Source organism: Canis aureus, chromosome 5, assembly GCF_053574225.1.
Source record: "Canis aureus isolate CA01 chromosome 5, VMU_Caureus_v.1.0, whole genome shotgun sequence".
NCBI classification, from domain to species: Eukaryota; Metazoa; Chordata; class Mammalia; order Carnivora; family Canidae; genus Canis; species Canis aureus.
Window position 1 is genome coordinate 19,451,370 of NC_135615.1, and position 23,296 is coordinate 19,474,665.

The following is a 23,296-nucleotide window of genomic DNA, read 5'->3' on the forward strand; positions in this document are numbered from 1 at the left end:
ACAGAATATAATCTAAACAAGGAAAAGAGGCCTAAAGTGTAAATAATTACATAGTTTCAAATTCTAGCAACAAAATTTATCTTCTACTTTATAAATACTGAAAAGACCAAGGAATTTAACTGTGTATCATCACAAAGCTGTGTGTGTTTGCACACACATATACCCATGTACATAATGAATTTATATAAATATAAAAAATTTGCATGTTATAATGACCAATAGGAACCAAAAATAAAAATTTAATCATATTTGCCCAGCACTATTTATTTACTCATTCAACAAATAGATCTTGATCATCTGCCACAGGCAAGATATTCTTGCTGGAAAATCAGGATACAATCATGAAAAGGGAACTTAAGTTCAAAGAGGCACAATTAGAGGAGTAATTATGATATGGTATAGTAAGTGCTGTTGCAGGAAAGAGCAAGGACACCTGCCCCACATTTGGGAACAGAGTCTACTGAGGAGCAGAGGCAACACAGAACACTGGGCACTGGGAACAATGACAGGCATTCAATGCCACTGCGACTTGAGTGGGACAGTGTATAGGGCTAGGGCCCTCGGGGCAAACAGAGCCTTATCAGGAAAGGCCTGATAAGGCTGCTGATAATAATAATACATGCTGATCAGACTATACTTACATATTCAGGGTTGCCTGGGTGGCTCAGTTGGTTAAGCGTCTGCCTTTGGCTCAGGTCATGATCCTGGGGTCCTGGGATTGCGCCCTACATCCAGGAGCCTGCTCAGTGGGGAATCTGCTTCTCCCTCTTCCTCTGCTGCTCCCCCTGTTTGTGCTCTCTCTCTCTCAAATAAATAAATAAAAATCTTAAAAAAAAAAAAACCGACTATTCTTACATTTTCAGAAAATAGGAATTCACTGGGGGTTTTGGGCAAGGAAATAACATGATTGCATTTGAGAAGAATCACAATGGCTATTACAATGTGCTGGAAAGGTTGTTCAAGAATTACAACTAAGACAGGAAGACCAGACCGTAGGTTGCTGCAGTAATCTGGGAGGGGTGTACTAGGGTTGAGAGAGATGGGACAGAGGAGAGAAGATTCTAGAGCCCTTGAGGTATAAGTGATTGTATGTGATGGCTGATTGGGTCAGATAGTGAAGGGAAAATGATTCATTTCTGGCTTGGACAAACGGAAAGGATCCCAGTGCCTTCCAATCTGACTCATGAGGTGCAAGGAGATGCAGGTGTTGGCGGGAGAGTGGAAGGAGGCTCAGCGGTGAGTAGGAGCAGGGTGGAGACCATAGGGTCACTTTTGCACAGGTTGTGTTTGCAGGGCCTGTGGAGTTCCCAAATACAGATTCCTGGGGGCTGTTCGATGTTTATAAGGGGGTGAAATTTGAGGGGCGGGGGGAGGATCTCAGCGGGGCCTAGAGATTTAGTCACTCACCATCAGCATATACAAAGAAGAGTTTTCCTTCCATTGTTTTGGCCATTTCTTCATCAGTCTATTTTTAATTTTTTTTTTTTTTTTAGGTTTTCCTTCTTTTAAGCCTTTTCCAAATGCATATTGGTATTCATCAGCTTCTCTGAGAATTGAATACAGATGTATGACTGCCTGAAGGAATACCAATATAAATGAGGAAAGAAAGATATAGCAGGCGTGTGAGAAGGCATGGGAAGAGAAGAACGGAAACAGGTGCATGAGGTCTCATGAGGGCGAAGGTGTTTTGGAACAGTGGGACAGAACCATGGCCAATGCTCAAACTATCTGACCATACTGACTGGTGTGCTGCCTTAGTGAGGAAGACTCACTAGGTCAGCATCAACCAATGGAAATAGCTCTCAAGTGATCTACGTTCCTCTGCTTAGATCTCATATGTGCCTTCCTTCTGATCTTATTGGCTTAGGAAATGTGCCAACAATAAAGACATGTCAGAGTGCAAATAAATTTAATAAGATTTGACTACCCTTGTGTAACAGGTTCTCAGCATGCAATGGGAAAGACTCGACCCTGGTCCACAACTGAGTGCATCTACACATCCCATCCCATTCTTATTTCAAAATAATTCTGTGAGTACCTATGACAATTTCTTGGTGAACAGATTTCTCAATTTCTGCATGGTTTTCACTCGATGCATTTCAAGTGGAGTGTTTTCTGAAGAGCTAAAATATGTATTACATACATTAATTTATATTTTATAAGCCTTTCTGGAAGAAGGTGAAGGGTCAATTAATTTAAAGGTATTTATCTTGGGGCACCTGTGGCTCAGAGGGTTAAGCATCTGCCTTCCTCTTAGGTCATGATCTCAGGGTCCTGGAATGGAACCAGGAGTCAAGCTCTCTGCTCAGTGGGGAGTCTGCTTCTCCTTCTCCCTCTGCCCCTCCCCCTGCTTGTGCTCTCTCTCTCTCTCCGAAATAAACAAATGAGATCTTTAAAAAAATATTTATCTTATTATCTATTACAAAAATTGTGTGCTCACTACAAAATATCACATGATACAAAAAGTAAAATCCCACCTGTCTCTCTATAATCCTACTTCGGCGAGCTTGGCACACATTGGTATAGCCTTGCAGACCTCTTCTTATGCAGACGCTAATATAGATATAAATGCATGCAGAGTAAATGTGACCATACTCACATACATATACATTGCTCTCCGACTTTTTTTGTGTGTAACATACTTTCGGAACATAGACCTCCTTCCATGTCAGTTCTGTACAAGCCCAATTTCTTCTCTTTAATGCTCGTTTGGTATTCTCTGCTATAGGTGGTGGACCATTTGTTTTCTCCTATTGTTGGATACTCCAGTTAGCTCAAACATTTTAATATTCCAAAAGAGTATCATCCACCAGTAGGCCCTCCTAAAGGCAGGGATGAAAGGGTTCACTTCCTCTCCGTACTTTGAGCTTTCAGGATAGCTGTGGGCAAGGAGCAGGTGCTAAGTAATCCCTTCATGAATGAACAGGTGGATGACGACTGCTGCAGCTCTCCATAACTAAACTTTACAAAACCTTTCTTTAAAACAGTGAATTCATTCTTCCGAAAGTGACAGCCCTTTCTCAGCAACTCTCTGATCACAGGAGAAGTGGTGCTCAGATGCAAAGGAAGGTAGAGATTACATTAACTAAGACAGTTCAGACTTAATTGAGTACTTGCTATGTGCCAATTATTTTCAGAGTTGAACACATGTAATGTTCACAGCAAACTTACCAGTAAGATTCCATCATTATTCTTCACTTAACAGAAAGGGAAATTGAGGTGCAGAGTGATGGACTGGCTTGCCCAAGGGTTTACAGTGCACAAATTTTAGGCCTCTGCTCCAGAGTCTGTCATTCACATATTAAATTGTCTCTTGGGGCCCCAAGGTAGTTCAGTTGGTTAAGTGTCTGACTCTTGATTTCAGCTCATGTCATGACCTCAGAGTGGTCAGATGGAGCCCCATGTAGGGCTCCACACTGGGCATGGAGTCTGCTTAGGATTCTCTCTCTCTCCCCCTTTCACCTATCCCTCTCTCTCTTCCTCTCTAAAAAAAAAAAAAAAGGAATAACAATAATAAGAAAAATAAATTGCTTTTCCACACTCCATGTTCATTATGTCATTATTTGCAGTGGCCAGGATATCAGAACTACGTAATCATCCATCATCAGAGGACAGGATAAAGATGTGACACACATGCACACACACACATACACACACATACACTTACACAATGGAATAAAGAAGATGTGAGATACACACATATAATGGAATATCATTCAGCTATGAAAAAAAGAAGTCCTGCCACTTGTGACAACATAGATGGAATTTGAAAACATTATGCTAAGTGATCAAAGCCTGACAAAGACAGATACGTGGTATCACTTATATGTGGAAACGAAAAAAAAAAAAGAAAAAAGAAAAAAAAAAAGAAAGCCATAGAAAAATAAAGTAGAAAAGTGGTTGGCAGGAGCTGGGGAGTAGGGAAAATAGAAAGAGGTTGATCATAGGATACAAACTTTCAGCAGTAAGATAAATAAGGTCTGAGGACCTAATGTAGGACATGGTGACTACAGCCAATAACACTGTATTGTATAATTGAAATCTGTTAAGACGATGGAATTTAAATGCTCTCTCTCACACACATGCGATATATATGTAAGGTGATGGATGTGTTAATGAACTAGATGGGAGAAACCTTTTCACAATGTTGTATACATAGGTCAAATCATCATGATGTACGATTTAAATATCTTACAATTTTGTCAATTATACCTCAATAGAGCTGAAAAAAATGTGATCTTCCTAAAAATAAACAAACAAAAACAAATTGCCTCTCCAATAGGAAGGGAAAACAGTGAGTGACAAAACCAGAAATGTGCTAAGAAGGCTTTAAAGCAACTGGAGGCCCTGTGCCTCTGACATTTCATCAACAAGCTCATTCCCTATACCTACCCGGAGGATACAAACTGCTAACTTAATTTCATCTTCTCCCCTGTGCTCCTTCACATTCATAAGCATGTTCTTCTATCTCGTTTTCTATTAATAAGATGTCCTCGGGCACCTGGGTGGCTCAGTCAGTTAAGCACTTGGCTCTTGGTTTCGGCTCAAATCATGATCTCGGGGTTGTGAGATCAAGTAGGGCTCCCCACTCCACACGGAGTCTGCTTGAGATTCTCACCCTCTCTCTGCCCCTCCCCCCCTGCTCTCGTGCACACATGCGCTCACTAAAATAAGATCTTAAAAAAAAAAGATGTCCTGATGCACTGAAGCTTATAAATAAGGCAAAACTTAAAGCTCTAAAAAATTAAATCATCCAGTAGTATTTTTTATTGTGAAACACTTCAAACATTTGTGGTTGCCATTTCTGAAGCTGGGGTCTACTGCTCTGATGCAAATATATATCTACTGAAGGGTATTTTCACATCCCAGAGAGATGAACGTTAGTTTAAATTTTTTTTTTTTTAGGTTTAATGGCACCTTAAAAAATTTGAAGGGTCAAATTAAGGATTTTAAAATGGATGAAACTAAAAGCTATTAAAAACATGCAGTCCCAAACCCGAAAAGTCAGCAATCTCTTGAGAAAATACCTTTAAGAATAGGCTAGGGAAAATATATATAAATATGACTTTAGAAGACACACAGGTGTTAAGCACCAAATATTATTCTTCAAGAACATCTTAAATATGACAAGGACACCTAGGTGGCACAGACAGTTAAGCATCCGGCTCTGGCTTTGGCTCTGGTCATGATCTCAGGGTTGTGAGATTGAGTCCTGTGTCAGGCTCCCCGCTAAGTGTGGAGTCTGTTTAAGACTCTCTTCCTCTGCTCCTCTTCCCACCATGCTCTCTCTCTCAAATAAGTAAATAAATCTTAAAAAAAGGAACATCTTAAGACATAGTTGGAAAAGCTCCAAGTGATTTAAGGCATGTAAATATATATATACACATACACAAACATACATATATACATATATATACTATACATATGAATCTTATTCTTTTATGTGTGAAAGGACAGAATTGATGTCACCAAAAACTCTTTAAAATGTTATTTTCCATGAAAAACATATTTTTCCAAGGCATATTATAATAAATGCATACTTTGAACTTACTTTAACTAGTGAAGACAATTCTGATCAGTAGATCAAGTATACACTGTGAGAGAAAACTCTAAGTCAAAAAGCATATCACCTACAATGCTACTACCAAGAAATCTCATTAATAGGTACTTCAGCATTTCTTAAGTTCAATAATTGATTTTTATACTCCGAAGTACTACAAAATGTTAGCATTAAACAAATTTGATTTTAATCCCATTATTTAAACTTAGAAACATATCCCAAACAAGACACACAAAACACAGTATGTGGATAAGAATACATTTTACTTTAAATCTCAGGTTGGTCCCTACTGGATTCTGGTGGCAATAGTTTATTCCTCTCATTTGAAGTTTCTTGATCTAAAGGATAGTGAGATTGTCACTTGGCTTGCCTTGAAGGTTGCTTTAACATCAAATGAAATGATGGCCATAAAAGTATTTTGTAAACTCCATAAAATACTATATGATTATGCATCCGGTAATAGTAACAATCAGAATTTATCTAGAGTACTGAATTGCTCATAAATTATGTAATACCATTAATCCCTGAACAATATGGGGGTTGGGATACTGAACCACCCTCCCTCCCACAACGTAGTTGAAAATCCATGTTTAACTTCTGATTCCCCCCAAACCTAACTACTAATAGTCTTCTGTTGACTGGAAGCCTTACTGATAATTTAAGCAGTCGATTAACACATATTTTGTATGCTATAGGTATTATATATTGCATTATAACAATAAAGTAAGCTAAGAAAAGAAAATGTTATTGAGAAAGTCAACAGAAAACATATTCACAATACTGTATTCATTGAAAAAAATCTGTATTTATTGAAAGTGGACCCACTCAGTTCAAACCTGTGTCACTCAAGGGTCAAATATTTATACAAAAGTAACATCATTTGGTGATGTCACCCCACTGACGTGCTCTTAAAGTTCAGAAGTGATCATATACCAAGGACAGAGTGCTCTTAGAAGAGACTGGTAATAGACTAAGTCATTCTCCACCACTTAACCCATTTGTCAAAGCTTTTCAAGACCTTTAGTAACTAACCCAGGCAGTAAGCAGCCAGTTAAGAGCAGTTGCCCACCATGTTTTCCCTACCATCCCCTACCACCACTGCCTCATGATCTCATTTCACAGTGGCTCCAGTTTTGGAAAAAATAACTATTTATCAGGCAATATACCAGGTGCTGACAAAAATTTCAACACCCAAAATAACCCTACAAACTTTTTCTTTTTTCCCAATTATATAGATGGGTAAAGTGGGGGTCAGAAAGAAAAGAATCTCCAACTACCACAAAGTAAATAAATGACAATATCAAGAATCACACTCAGGTTAGCCTGAATCCACATTCTAATGGTGTCTATATATACCACTTTGCCTCCAATCATTTTGTTTTCTAATCACCAGTTGCTTTTCTTCCTCCTGTTTTGTTTTGTTTTTAAGATCATTTTTAAAAATAATCTCTGCACCCAGTGTGGGGCTCAAACCCACAACTAACTCCAAGATCAAGAGTTGCACACTCCACTCACTGAGCCAGCCAGGTGGTCTGCTGTTCTTTTCTGAACAAAAAAAGCTTCAAAAAACTAATACTCTCATAGAAAAAGAGGTAAGGACTTGAACAAATACCTCACGAAAGAGAATGTCCAAATGGTCAATAAATATATAAGAAGGTGCTTGATTTCATTAGTCATCAGAGAAATGCCAAGTAACACCATAATGGCATGCTTGTACACATTCACCAGGCTGGCTAAAATGTAAGAGATGGCACCAAGTTTTGGTGAGGCACTCTTAGCAGGAGTGCAAATTGATTGAACTACTCTGGGAAGTGGTTTACCAGTATCACCTTAGGCTGAATGTGTGTGTGTGTGTGTGTGTGTGTGTGTGTGTGTATTCACTCCATAACTTGGCAATTTCATCACTAGTTTCATATTCAATAGAAATGCATACATAATACGTAAATATCCACAAAATGGCATGTCACAAATGTTTATAGAAACAATATTTGGGGGATCCCTGGGTGGCTCATCAGTTGAGCATCTGCCATCAGTTCAGGTCGTGATCCCAGGGTCCAGGATTGAGTCCTGCATCGGGCTCCCAGCATGGAGCCTGCTTCTCCCTCTGCCTGTATCTCTCCCTCCCTCCCTCCCTCTCTTTCTCTCTATCATGAATAAATAAAAAATTAAAAAATCTTTAAAAGAAACAGTATTTATAAAAGCCCTAAACTGGAAACAACCTAATGCCTATCAACAGTCAGATGGATAATTAAATTATGGTACAGCTATGTGATGGAATGCTATACAGCAATGAGAATGAATGGGCTGGCGGCCACATGGATTAATCTCATAAATATAATAATGAACAGCACAAACTGAACAAAAACAGTATATATTGTGTAAGTCCATTTGTATATAATTCAGAAATAGGAACAACTAATCCATGATGTTAGAAGCCAGATTCGTAGATACCCAGGGTGGGGGGAGGTGGTCAGTTGGAGTAGAAGGGAGGATGAGGGTCTTGATATCGTTTGGTTTCTTGGTTTTAGTGCTGGTTACATGGGCTTGGTCACCCTGTGAGCTTTGGTCAAGATCGACACTTATGGGGCACGCCTGGGTGGCTTGGTCAGTTACATGTTTGATTTTTTTTTTTTTTAAGATTTTATTTATTTATTCATGAGACACACACAAAGAGAGGCAGAGACACAGACAGAGGGAGAAGCAGGCTTCCTGCAGGGAGCCTGATGTGGGACTCGATCCCAGGACCCTGGAGTCATGACCTGAGCCAAAGGGAGATGCTCAACCACTGAGCTACCCGGGTGCCCCAAGCATCTGACTCTTGATTTTTGCTTGTCTTGACCTCAGGGTGGCTCAAGGTGAGATCAAGCCATGAATAGGACTAAGTGGAGAGTCTACTTGAGTTTCTCTCCCTCTGTCTCTCACTCTCTCTCTCAAAATAATAAATAAATCTTAAAAAAAAAGAAAAAAAAAGATCGATGCTTAAGATTTTTGCCCTCCTCTGTGGAGAAGCTGTACTTCAATAGCAAGTTTAGCGAAAAGAGTTAGTATCAATCTCTGCTCCCAATGCATGCAAATGTCAGTATTTTAGAAGTGTTTCACAGGGGTGCACACAGGGCTTACTATGCTTATACATCCTTTTAAGCTATTTATTCAGCTGACAGGTTTTCATGTCATTCAATATGATAAAAAATAGCAAGACAGTTCAGATAAAAATAGGAATTTTTCCTGACAAATGAAGCGGGGTTCAAAAAGAATGATCATTTGGTGTAAACCAAATAACGAAGACTAGATCTTGAATTCACAGGCGAATGCCAAGGAGAGGCTTATGCGTTGAGTCTCATAGAGAAAGAAAGGGGCCACAGCCTGCAGGGCAGGTGCCACTCACAGAATATTTTTGAATATAGAGGCAGCGTGATGCAAATCGGGGGAGAGGCTCTAATAAAGGGGACAGCCGTGGAAGATAAAAACCTAGAAATGAGGAACTATGGCATATGTACATAACTTTATTCAAAACCCACGTAACTTTCATACTCTTCCTGAGACAACGTTAGAGTAGGAGGCATTCTTAAGGAAGCTGTCATCCTCAAAAAAAAAAAAAAAAAAAAAAAGGATGGTAGAACTAGTGGAGGACTCACACACACACACACACACACACACACAGACAAAACACATCAATTTGTATGTTACAGCTAATAAATATATTTTTTATTTATACACACTTTAAATTCCCAAGTTTCAGGTAGAATTCAGTACTGGCCTGGTCTAAGCCATCATCCTCTGAAATGGACAATGACTGGAGAAAGGACACCAGGACAGTCCACCTAAAGGACATTTAATGGACAAGGCCCCAGCCACTGCTACTATATCCAGGTTTGGCCTGCCCTCTGCCCCGTTATGCCCCTGACCATTCAGTGGGCAGCTTCCAGACTCCACATGACATCTGCTTTATAGGCAAATGAGAGCTCACAGGCAGATATATTCGTAGAGGGTTCTGCTCCTTCCTCCAAGGAAATGAAATGTTTCAGATTTTATATGCCTCTAGCTTCGGGCCGGCTCTCTCTAAACAGCCAATGCTAAGAGGCTAAAGCAGCAGCAGGTGGGTTACAGGTTAGGGTTCCCAAGAGATATATGTTCTAAAAGAAAGGAAAATTCATTTCTAGCCACCAAAGTGTATATTTCGTTTATCTTTAAAATATTGTTGTGCTGTGTGTTTGTTTCATCATCCCTTAACCAAAATGCAGGGGGGAAAAAGTTTGAGAGAGAGCAATGATTCAAGTCTCCTAAACTTAAAGTTAATAGTCCAAAAAAATACCCATCAAGCTGTCTCTTCCATTTATTTACATGTTCAATGTCAGGAAAAGGACAAAAATAAGTAGGGCCAAGAGGATTACTTTGTTTGAGGCCTTATTTCAAAATTCCTCTATTCAAGAGGCCATATAACCACAGATTCCTTCTAATTCAGTATATAAGGGTAAACAAATACATAAAGCTAGGGAACTGTCAGCCTTCGTTATTCCATAAAAATAAGGGGTTTTAATCTCAAATTACTTATCAGATTTTCTTTATGTGGATAATTTTAACACTTTAAAAACTTTCTAACACTTTCGCACCCCTCACCTCCCGCAAATCCTATTAAAAAGCAATTAATTTTTCTCTTGGGAAAAGAACCCACATCAATCTCTGCAGATGTCGTCTTTAATAATCCTTGCCGGCTATCTCAGTACTACATCTATCCTTACGTGTCAACTGTTGCATTCAAAAGACAAACAGCGCCGAATACATAACAATTACAAAACTCCTTAAAATTTCGGGGGGCTTCTTACATACGCTTCTCCCTATTTAACGAAGCTGAACATTACCTCTTACCACCTGATGGGAATAGAGCTCTCCCTCCCTCTCCCTCCAACTCCCAATCCTCAACTTTATTATTTAGATCCTATCAGATTTTGACCTTGTTAGTCCTGGCAGCATCACACAGGTCCTTTCCAGGGCCAATTTTCCAAGGTCACAGGTTTCTTTACGTTACACCCGGAAGGAGTGATTAGCTGCCTTTGTGGAATTTCCACGTGTTCTGCAGCCAGGAATCTCAAACCAGTGTCAGGCGTTTCAGCACTGCAGTTTGGCCAGCCTGCGTAAACCTCTCATCCTCTTTCACATCAGTCCCTGAAAATGAAGCAGCCACATGCACAAGGAGTAGCAAATAAAGCCAGCGCCTCCTGCGAGCTTGGCGGCTAGCGTGCTGCACGGCACATTTCAATTAGCATCCCATCACGTTAAGTAGTGATACTTGAGTGTGTGTGCAAGCCTGCCTTGTAGGATTTAATACTCAGACAGCCATTTTGCAAAACACAGCAGGTCTGTGAAATAAGGGCTATTTCAGTGAAACAGTCACAGAACGATAAAGCTGCTGCAAACGCCGGCGTTGCTGCAACAGCTGTGTCATCCGTCAAGTGATTATCATCTACTGTTTCCCTGCAGCCGTTCCGAATGGGATTTAATAGTAGCCTCTGTGGCTATCTTTAATTTCACCAACTCCATAGCATTTCTCTCTAAAAGAGATTCTCCTCCTGCCGTCATTCAAAGACGAGAACAGGACTCCTTTAGGTAAAAGAGGCTATCAACTGGTCTGCATGGACACAGAGCTCGGAGACAATGGACTGGCCACACGGTCCCCCGCGCAAGTTATTGCCCATCTTAGCAAAGTAACACGGCACCGGAGATCTATTAAAAAAAAAAAAAATCTCGGGGTGGGGGCGGGGGGGGCATCTCAGAATCTCCTAGACCTCAGGTGCCTCGGAAACTCGTAGTACAAATGATTGATTCTCTGGCCGATCCTGAGCACAGGGATTCAAGGCATCGGAAAGAGGCAACATGCACCAGACAGACACGAATCGGATCTGCAGCCCCGGCTGCAATTGCACAGCAACAGCAACTTACATAGGACACCCGGACTCGCCGCCGATGCACCAGCCCACAGCACTGCATGAAGAGCGGTGCCGAACGCAGTCAGCGTGTGGCTTCACCGAGCTGCGCTGTGCCTTCTGGGCTCATCAGAGCCACTGTCCATTGCTTCCCACCTTGTCCTCCCAGGTAAGAGGCACGGGGCCGATGGGCACTCAGCTTCTGCCTCCCAGGTAGCTCCTAAAAACACCCGCCGGTCCGGCAAGCATGCCAAAACTTTGTTTTCCCTTTCTCGGGGAATCTGGGATCTTCTGCAGGGAGTTGTCTACCCACCAGACATCTACCCAGAGGAGAATTTATTTTCCTGAAATAACTCTTACGGGCACACGCGTGCGACCGTCCGGATCAGGAGAGTTTCTGGGCCACATGGTCACAGTAGCCATTCTCAGCTCGGGGCACTGGCCAGCGTCGGGGAGCCTCTGGCCCCTTGCAAGGCCGCAGCCCCCCGCGGGCTGCGAGGGGAGGCCTACCCCTGATGCCGCTCCTGCTCCTGCCCCCCGCGCCGCTGCCCCCGCGGCTGCGCTGCCATCACCGCCTCCTTCCCAGAGCTCGGAGTGGCAGCAGCGTCCCTGCTTCGCGGTCACCCCGCGAACGCTCCGGGCATATCTGATCTGCAGCTCCTCCCTCCTCCCTGTCTCCTGAAAAATCACAGAGTCCAGACTCTAATTCACTCCGGATGCCTAGGACTACAGAGCCACCCTCCACACTGTCAGACGCTTTGTCCTGCAGTACGTGTTCCCCACCAACCGGAGGAAGTGGTCTCAGGACCCCATCACTCAGCCACTGCAGCCAAACAGGTTCCTTTTTCTCTTTTCGCTCACGGCCAAGGACTCACTTCCTACATGAAGGCACACTCACTACACACAACCCCGGTAAGCAGATCCGATCAGAGTCAGACGTAAGGAGTCAGATAATATAATTAATTAGATGATATCTCACCTATGATTTAGATATGAGGAGCTGAATAAGGCTGCCTGCAAAGCACCAGATCTTACAAATGAATGGTCCTCGCAAGCTATAATTTACGTCCTTCTCTAAAGACACGGTTTGCAGGGGCTGAGCTGATCCTATCGTTCTTCCTAAAAGGCCTTTGTGCGTGTCACACCTGAAGAGATGAATTATTAACAGGCATCTGGGGGATAAAACTACTGATTTGCATGGTATCAACCGTTCTAATTAGCAATGATTCATATGGCCCGTTAGTGTGCCACGGCTATGGATGCACACGTGCCCCTATGCCCAGGTCCCTTCAGATACTGGTGCCACTTGAGGAGGCAGGTTAACTATTTCAAGTCATGGATGAAGATCACTCACCATCATGTTATGTTCATTAGGGCCCTAGACAGTGCCAGCCTACGAGGAGGCCAACACTTCTCCAATATTTCCTTAAAACCTATGATTTATAGTAACAAATCTTTATTATTATGAATAGTCCAGGAGCCTGTTAGAGATTAAAACAAAACAAAACAAAACCCCTGCCTCATTTCAATGTTCTCATTTCACTAATAAAGTAACTAAGGCCCCACATGGTCAAGTGTTTTGTCTATGAGTAACGTAAGCAAAAGTATTACTATGCCTGGTAATTTATCTAGTCTGTGAAAATTCTACAGCTTTCTCATAGACTAATTAATCCTCCATGTATTGGAAGGTTCAAAAGGGAAATAATGAATAAATTATAGATAGACAATTAGGTTACCTTTGGGATTATATCAGAAGCCTAGAATAAAATAAAATGTCTGAACTACATTGCAAATGTGCTTGTAAAGGAGGCATTGGGAAAAGCAAACAAACAAAATCTCAATACCTCCTGGACCATCCAGGATACATTCCCAGTAGGTAAGAAATCAATTTGATTTCTTGAAGAAACTTTAGTGAGAAACATAGTTAGTGATAGAGAATATAATTCAAATTTAGACCTTTTCTTGAAGACCCTTCATCCGTCTCATCTAGAACACATTTACTAGAATAACTGAATAAAAATAAAGAATTAACATTAACTCTAAGTTAGAATAAGAGGAAAATGTTGGAGATATGATTTCTTCCATGATTCTGATTTTGATTCTCTGATTCTGATTCTCAAAAATCAGACTGATTATTAACAATCAGTTGTTAACTGATTATTAACAGAATCAGTTAATAACTTTTTATTAACGCTGATATTATTAAACACAAAATGAGAGAGATCCACAGTTCATTAGAGATTCCACCCACCTTGTCATTCAAGAATCTATGAAAGGATGCCAAGCACCAATTTGATTCAGCAAGCATTTATCAAGCACCTTCTATTTGCTCACCACTGTGTTGGGTGCTCGAAATAGGAAATGAATAAAATATAGTCCCTACCTGTCTCTAGGGACCTAAAACAAAACAAAGGAAAGAGAACACAGAATTTGAGTGTTCTGGGAATACCACTGATACAGCTCCTACCTATCCCTGGAAGGACTACTAACTTGGGAATATGGGTTGCTCTTTGCAGAATGAGTATGTAGAATTGCACCCAGTGTAAAAATGAGGTTCGAAAGCATTCCAGGCAATGTGACAATAGAGGCAAAAGCACAGAAAATTATATGCCAAATATATAAATATATATACAAAATAAATTTGGTTTATATTGAATGTGAAGAAAATGTAAACAGATTAAATATTTGTGATATACTCAGAGAACAGGGATATACCCAAAGTCCCTCAAACTAACCTGGGTTCTCCCCTAAATCCAGGCCTCACTCATTTCTGTATCCCTGACATTTAGTGCAGTGATGGACACATAGCAACTGTGACAAAGACTCTCTTTGTGAGTTCCCTTTGCCTCATTAAGAGTGATGGAAATGGACATGTGGCTGCTGGGCGAGGAGATATCCTGGCCTCCCTTGCTACCTGGAAAGGTCACGTGACCAGATTCTGTTCCACAGGAAAGGAGGAAACGACAGGTGCCAATGTCTTAGTCCCGCCCTTAGAGGGAATGGAGCATACCTTTCCTGTTCTCTTTTCCCTTTCTTGCTGTCCTGACTGTAGACATGGTGCTGACAGCTAGAACCATTGAAAAGCCATTTAAGTTGAGGAGGAAGCTGAATGTTTGGGAGAACAGAGCAACAAGACAGAAAGCTTCTCAGTCCCTCTGTTGCTTACATTCACACTATAATATGAAAGAGACACTCCTATGTTATTGAGGTCACTTTTAATTCGATCTCAGTTATAAAAGCTGAGGGTGGATTTTTGTTTTGTTTTGTTTTGTTTTGTTTGTTTGTTTGAGAGAGAAAGAGAGGGTGTGTGCAGGAGCAGGGGCGGGGGCAGAGGGCGAGAGAGAGTCTTAAACAGGCTTCACGCCCAGCACAGGGCTCTATCCCATGACCATGAGTTCATGACCTGCACGGAAATCAAGAGTCAGAGGCTTAGCCAACTGAGCCACCCAGGCAGGCCACCAACTGTGTATTTTAAAAGTACCCCAAAATGTTTCTGGAATGAATGATGAATTCACAGAATCTAGGACTGGGGAGGAGGATGGGAGTAGGGGAGGGTCGGGAGAGCAGGATAAGACTAGACTGTGAAGTGCTTTGAACACCACAGCAAAGATTTTAGACTTTATGAATTAGTGAAGTCTTTGTATGTGAAGGTATCTGTTGTTTTATTTAAAAATTAGAGGGGAAAAATCTCCAGACTGTTTTGTTTTAAAAACTAGTCAATAGTTCAAGATAAATAAGAAATCTGAAGCTTTTGAACTTGTGTGGTTATCTACAATAAATGTCTATCTACTAAAAAATCAAATCAGATCAAGTTAATAAAACTAGCTGTTTGGATCACGCAGCTAAATCACAAATCTAATGAATTACAAGATTAGCTATTTTATTATCATGCTAGATGTATTCAAGTAAAATATTAAAAGGTGACGATGAGAGGCAGAATGACAAAAGCAACGAGTTAAAAATAATTGCGGATAAATGATGTCGAGGCCAGGTGTTTTTTTTAACAGCCCAAGAGACTTATATCTGGGAAGTCTTTATAAAATTTGAGAATTCATGTTTATTTACTATTTCCTTTCTACATTACTATTACTTAGGAGGAATAAAGTACGCAGTGGATGTAAAACGCAGATTAAATGCTTGTTTTGAGAAGACTCTTTGATAAAACCAGATCTAGAGAAGTAGGGGAGCTGAAGGCTCCTTGTCAAGGCTGACTCTGGCTTGAGTGTTTATGACTTTTTTTGTGGCTATGGTTTCCCTCCCCTTGCAGACACTCCAGCCCATATATCCAACTGAAGTCTTCTTTCACAGTATGTTGTAAAGGTAATTGTTCAGAGCCTTGTGTTCTTAAATGCACCAAAAAGCTCTTCACTGATTTCAGTAAAAACAAAACAAAGCAAAAGGACCAAATGCCTATATTCGTAAACAAGATCATCCATCAACAATATCAATTGAGTGCTACCTCCTATGTATGCATACCTGCTACACACTAGGGATAAAAGAATAAGTTCAATAACCAAGGTCCTTGACTGCAGAGAGACTAACACCCACGGGATAAGACAAGGCAAATCAATCACATAAACATATCATTGCAAACTGCCTAGTTCTTCAAAGGAAAGTATAGACTATTGTGACCATATATAGCAGTAGACAACTTCTAGAATTAGGGGTGTCAGAAAAGGCTCCCCTGAGGCAGTGCCATTGAGGTGAGGTATGAAGTGTGGGGAGGAGTTAACCAAATGTAAGGAAGAGGAGGTGGGGAGAGGGACTATGGTAGCCATATTCCGGATGGAGGAACATTATTTACAAAGGTCTCTGTGGTAGAAAAGAGGATGCTGAGTGGAAGCAGTTGAAGGATAAAGGAAGAGGAAGAGTGGTACAAGAATAGGATAGGAAGGTAGATAACTTCCAGATCACAAGGACCATGCTGGGGACTTTCATCTTTACACTGACAGCAGTGGGATTCCATTCATACAGTTAAGAGGCGTGATCAAATTTGTATCATCTAAAACACATGTTGGTAGTGGAGCTGAAGCAGAGTGGGAGATGGCCAGAGAGGAGGCAGTGAGACCAGCTCAGAAGCTGCTGTGATGGCTTCTTATGCTAAGAAGGTAGAGGGAAGAGACACGGATAAATCCATGAGGTATTTAGGAAATAAAAGTGGATAAGCACAAGTACAGAAAACAGAAAAAGAAATCCAATGTAAAAGATACATGTTCCCAAATTCTCTCAACTCTAGATATTTCGATCCACTAGTGAAGCTCGGTCTCCAGTAGCACATCCCATGATAAATCTTTATTTTCACATTAATTCCACTTTACTTCTATGCTTGGTCAATATCCTCATTTCTCTTAGAATCCTGATCAGGATCTCTTGTTGGCTCTCTGTCTCTTCCATTCAGCTCTACTTATCTAGTCACCCAAAAGCACCACTATATTCTATTCCAGCTTCCAACATCTTCTCTTTCTCTGTTTTTTTTTTTTTTCCCCCTCATCAGGTTGTCCAGATTCTCTTTTTATCCACTGGTTGTTTTGTTTGTTTTTCAGACCAACAACCAGGCATTTCTTCTCAGTGATGTGAGTGGCATCACTTGTTTATCTTCCACTTACATACAGAGAGCAGCAGAAGTAAACAAAACAGTTTCATGCAATGTGATTGGGGGGAAGAAGTCATACTTGCAAATGAATAATAACCAGGAAATGTGTACTAGACTTCACTAAGTCTAGGACATATCTGGTGTTCTAGAGTTAGAATACAAGTTACATTCAGGGGCCCCTGAGTGGCTCAGTGGTTGAGTGTCTGCCTTTGGCTCAGGTTGTAATCCTGGGGTCCTGGGATCGAGTCCCACATCAGGCTCCCCACACAGAGCCTGCTTCTTTCTCTGCCTATGCCTCTGCCTCTCTCTCCGTGTCTCTCACCGAATAAATAATCTTAAAAAAATGAATACAGGTTACATTCAAAATCACGAGAAAACCGTGCAACTCCAGTAAATCCCCACGGCCTAGTTGAAAAAAATGCAATCCCACAACAAAAAGTGATTGAAAATCAAGTGCCAATCTTTTAATTATGTATAGCTCAAAGAACACAACAAAGAATCCTCCAACTCACAGCAACACTTCCCCCAAATTTCCTTTTCTCCCTAATTCTCTCTTTTAAAAAAAACAGATTTTATTTATTTATTTAGAGAAAGAACATGAGCAGAGGGAGGGGCAGGAGGAGAGGGAGCGAGAAAGAACCTCAAGCAGACCCTACACTGAGCATGGAGCCCGATGTGGGGCTCGATCTCATGACCCTGAGATCATGACCTGAGCAACAATCAAGAGTTGGATGCTCAACAGACTGAGCCACCCAAGCACCCCTCTTCCTAATTCTCTCTAACCTGAAAGCCACTTGTAAGGCCGTCCTCACCTTTCAACACAAACAAAAACATTAAGAAACTCCTCTCCCAGGCATTCAGTCTCTTTTATTTTATTTTTTTTTGTTATTTTTATTTATTTATGATAGTTACAGAGAGAGAGAGAGGCAGAGACACAGACAGAGGGAGAAGCAGGCTCCATGCACCAGGAGCCCGATGTGGGATTCGATCCTGGGTCTCCAGGATCGCGCCCTGGGCCAAAGGCAGGCGCCAAACCGCTGCGCCACCCAGGGATCAGTCTCCTGATTTTCTCTCCATCAATATACACCTTCAGCCTTATATTTGGTACATTTGCTTAATTTCTGTTGTTTTTTGGGACACCTGGATGGCTCAGTGGTTGAGCATCTGCCTTCAGCTCAGGGCATAATCCTGGCGTCCCGAATCAAATCCTGTATCAGGCTCCCTGTGGGGGAGCTTGCTTCTCCCTCTCCCTATGTCTCTGCCTCTCTCTGTGTCTCTTATGAATAAATAAATAAAATCTTAAAAAAATAAAAATAAAAATAATTTCTGTTGTTTTTTAATTTTCTTTAGTTTTCCCCACTTTGCCCATTACTCAGATTCTGAACAAAGAGAGCTAGCAAACAGAAACCCTACCCCTTCTGTTCTACACCCCCAGCACTCTCTCTCTCTCCCCAGACATTAGGTTTTGTATCACAAGGAGGAAGCACAGAAGAAGAGCTGATGGAAGAAGAAGAAATAAATAGGCATTTATCACGGGAGGCAAAGAAAGCGAAGAAGGAGGGGTAAAAGCCAAGAGCATTTATGTGTTTAAAAATTTTCCATGAGACACTAATTTTTCCAAAGAATAGATTTGATCAGTTCATTTCATTCATTATAGCTACAAGGAAACACAACACGTATATAAGAAAGAAAACACTGACACTTTGGTGATAAAGGACAAAGTGCGCTATTCATAGTGTAACATTTCATGAGAACATTCATAGTGTAACATATCATCATTTCATGATGATAATAGGATAAGATAATTCACAGCAGCTATTTTGATTTCCTGTTTGTTTGGAAAGACCAAGAAAAAGAAATACACATTTTTTTTCCTAAAAATAATTCTGTGATGTACATATAAACCACTTTAAAAAAAAATTAGAATCCTTACTTGTCATGAAGATTGCACCAGCATCCAGCCCAACTACTGTGTGACTAACCCTACGAAGCAATTCATTACAAAACTGACCATTGGCATATTTTTCAAAGTTCATGGGCTCAAGTGCAAAAGGTAAAGAAGAACAGGAGAGGCACTGACTCCTACTAAGTGCCAGTCCCTGTTTTAAACCCTCACACAGATTACCCTCTGATTCTCCTGTGAACCCTATGTGGGAAGTACTGTTTTATAGTCACTTTACAAACAAAGAAATGGAGGCACAATGGAGTTAAATAAATTGCCCAAGAAAATGACAGAACCAGGGTTCCTTTTTTTTTTTTTTTAGAACCAGGGTTTCTATCAAGGGAGTCTGACCCCTGAGCCCTTTAGTCTTCCTCTGCTCTCTATCAAAGGCCAAAATTATTTTTATAAGCTGACCCAGTGGTAGAACACAATGATTCAATTAATTAAATCAATCACACAACACTTTTTGAGTGCAATGGTCCCCTTCTACTGGTTTTCCAAATCATCCTTATTTTTCCGTAAGACAGCTGCACCCTTGAACCTATTCCTTTCTCATTCTTGCAATGTCTGGAATTTTACTAATTGGAAAATTCATCTTCCATAACAAGTAGCTCCTTATAAAGATTAAACTTCTCTTAGCTATTAAACTTGTAAGTCATTCACCTGGGTTAATTTATTTAAAACTATTTTACCTATCTATCACAAATCTTGCTTCAAAAATAATTTAATTTACTAAAATACATTTTCAAATAACATTTAGGTAGCATGAAATAAAAGGAAAAAAAGAATCATAAAATGAGCACATGGGACACCTGGGTGGCTCAGCGGTTGAGCATCTGCCTTCGGCTCAGGGCATGATCCTGGAGTCCCGGGATCAAGTCCCACATCGGGCACCTTGCATGAAGCCTGCTTCTTCTGTCTCTGCCTCTCACTCTCTGCCTCTCTCTGGGTCTCTCATGAATATGTAAATAAAATTTAAAAAATGAGAACAGAAAACGGGAAGCAGAAACGCACCCCATTATAATCAATGTACTTCCTACAAATGAGGCATACATTTGGCTCTAAGCTTTCTAGCAGCCAACTCAAGAAGGGAAACTTGGTCAGTTATATAATTTACTGTCCATAAGCTTAAAAATAACCCAATGCTCAGAAGAACAACTCTGCCTGGCACTAATGCCGGACACGGAATTCTCCTGGAGGTCCCCATAAAAAGGAACATTGTGTAAGGTGATAAACAGCACTCTTGACAGCATCCTTATGGTAAATGGCCACAGTGGGTTTTAAAGAGCTGCACCCTCAGCCTGACCTTCACTGGCAAGTGCGAGTCTCCAGCCATAGCACGTTCAGTAACACAGTGCAGGCGACGAGACAACACACCAGACTCCCCAATGACATGGCCTGACACAGAGTAATAGGGACAGTGGCAGTGACAAAGACCTAATGCTTACTGGCACAAACACTGAGTAAACACTATTCCTTATGAAATCCTCCTACCAGGGGCACCCGAGTGGCTCAGTGGTTGAGCATCTGCCTTTGGCTCAGGTCGTGATACTGGGGGTCCTGGGATCAAGTCCCGCATCAGGTTCCCCGGAGGGAACCTGCTTCTCCCTCTGCCTATGTTTCTGCCTCTCTCTGTGTCTCTCATGAATAAATAAAATCTTAAAAAAAATTAAAAATAAAGATAAATAAATCCTCATACCAGCTCTGATTATCCCTGGGTGACCAATGAGGCAACAGACTTCAGATTTTGCCAACTGGGTGCAGGGTGCACACACAATGTGTAAGCAGCCATAACAGGATTTGAACCTAGATCTGCTGAACTCCAAAGCTCCTGCTCCCAACCACTAAAACTGCAGAGCTTTACATAGTGATGGACTCTGTGTCCTTCAGATAATTCCACTGGAACATTGTTTCTCATTGATGGGCTTCTGATAAATATTTACATGATTGTGACCTTTAGACTGATTTTTTTTTTTTTTTGGTGTGGCCACTTCAACCCAGATCCAGTCATCAAGCTGGAAGTACAATGAGAGGAGAGAATAGGACAGCCCCCTCCCCTCATCTTGTAGCACAGAAGATGGCTTTTCTTGCCAATACCTCACTAGCATGGAGACATAGCAGAGAACAGGAAGAGGAGGTAGAGAGCTCACATGAACAGCCAAGGGCAGACCCGGGAGGCACTGAGGCTGAAGGCTGAATGGTATTGGGTTTCCAGCCAGCAGAGGTAGGCGGGTGTTCACAGAGGAAGCCAAAGATAAAGGGTGTCCAGCTCAAAAGCAATTTGGGTTGTTTCTGTTTTTGTTTTGTTCTACCCTATACTACAGTGTGATTGTCCGGGGGTCATGATGAATATCTGCAGATCTTAAACCTTAAATCTGAAATTTGTCCAGAAGTAAAAAAAAAAAAAAAAAACTTTCTTACTTCATCGTGGCTTGCTGAAGAGCCTTCATATTTTAGAATGGACAACTTCCAAAAAAAAAAAAAAAAAAAAAAGGAGATCACCATAGGGGAGGCCCACTAGCCTGATGCACCGTAGAGGCCCTTTTAGGTGACAAGCTTGGCCAGTGGAAACCTGAAAAGTTGAAAGGGCCCACAGGGGCCACCACCCAGGTGATTGCAAACAGGCAATGTCACCAGGCTCATCAATTGAGCAGCAAGCCACCTTGAAACAACCACTGAACAGGGATGACCTGGTGGAGTTCCTAAGATTACCAAAAAGGGAAAATTCTAGGCATTTGCAGACTCCCACCCCTGCCCTGTAACTGTGGCCCCTCACCACCTCCTCCCAGCAGAGTCTCTCCTTTGCTGTTCTGCCCACTGATCCCCTGTGGTGTGTCAGATACACTTTCATTTCTTTTGTTCTACCTGGGGTGAATTCTTCCACTGGTCACTGCCCCCCTCCCGCCCCCTGCGGGCTTCCCCTCCCCAATGGGAACACCCACATTTGGTATACTCCCTCCTCCAATGAGGACACCGAACAGGAACTCATTAGAAAAGACTCTCAAAATAGTCAAACACTAACTTCCTTGGGGCACGCACTGAATTGTTCATTTTCATCTTGCTTTGGGGAGGATTAGGAGCAGAAGTGGCCAAAGGGACAGCAAAGGGTCTATGCATTTCAGGAGAAATGGACTTACATCAAAAATGACTCAATCTCTGTATTAGAAGAGATGCTCAAAATCACTTTGCAAACTCTCTAAAAATAGACTAGATTAGGTATTGATATCACCTTGTGTTCATTTTAGATTTTACAGTTTTAATGAGCTTTTTTAATTTTATCCTATCCTCAAAGGAAAGCACACAGTGTTCTTTTCTATCCTAATTTGAAGCTGAGTGTTTCCAGATTAACTTAATTACTTCAGAAGATGAAAGGAGTGCTCTGGTAGGCCCTGTTCAATTCAAGACGATTAGTGGGTACCTCCTATGGATGGGGCACTGTAATGGATGTCAGCCAAGAGGAGATGAAAGTGGCCAACAGGAGAGCAAAGATTCTGTGTATATTCTTGAAAGAAGACTTTAGAAATTTCCACCAAACCTAAAATTTCCCATTTAGAAAGTAAGAAAATATCACTTGAGCCAAATGTGTAAATTCTTTTAAGTATCTGTTGAGACTTTCATGGAAATATCCTCCTAGATCATCAAACTTTCTGTTACCCACTAAGCTCAAGTCTGGAAACAAACTGATGTTTACTACTGCTGAGTCCTTTTCAAATTATGCTGTTACTACATACATAATAGGGTTTCAATGTTGGCAGTTTTGGTATTTAATAAATACCCTTAAATCTCCCTTGACATTGAAAACACCAGGCCAAAGTCTAAGCATCAAGAATAATATACAAAACAAATACAGTGAGATAAGAATCCCAAAAAAAATAAATGCAAAAAAGATGAAGAAGAAAAGGTAAAGAATAGTGTTTACATTTAAAAATAGAGAATGGGCAGAAATGACTTGGTAATGAGAATTTTTTAAAAAAAAATTGATATGTCAGTAAAAAAAAAAATATATATATATATATGCTGAGTTACAAGTTAATATCTCAACCCAATCTTCTCTGAACTTTGGAATCATATGCTAGATTGCCTAATGACATCTCTACATCCATGGCCTATAAGCATCTCAAAATTAATATCCCCTCAAAAGTACTTTTTTGCTTTCTCCTCCAAACCTGCCTCTCCTTACGTGTTCCTCTTTTCAGTAACTGGCTTGACCATTCACACAAATCTCAGCCCTTGTCTGCCCCTCTTCTCAAATTGGACTCTCTCCTGGACCTTTTTTCTTT

The 23,296-nt window shown here is 41.0% G+C and overlaps 1 protein-coding gene across 7 annotated transcripts in view; it reads right to left on the reverse strand.

The window, feature by feature from the left end:
* Window positions 1-23,296, reverse strand: part of CACNB2 (calcium voltage-gated channel auxiliary subunit beta 2) — a 374,487-nt gene that overhangs the window by 238,738 nt on the left and 112,453 nt on the right. The window contains exon 1 of one of the 7 annotated variants that reach the window (XM_077897024.1): window positions 11,498-12,087. The exons of the other annotated variants lie outside the window; for them this stretch is intronic. Coding sequence (XP_077753150.1) covers window positions 11,498-11,545 — 48 coding nt within the window. The 5' untranslated portion in view covers window positions 11,546-12,087. Of the gene's footprint in view, window positions 1-11,497; window positions 12,088-23,296 lie in introns of those variants that run through there. 7 annotated transcript variants of the gene reach the window in all.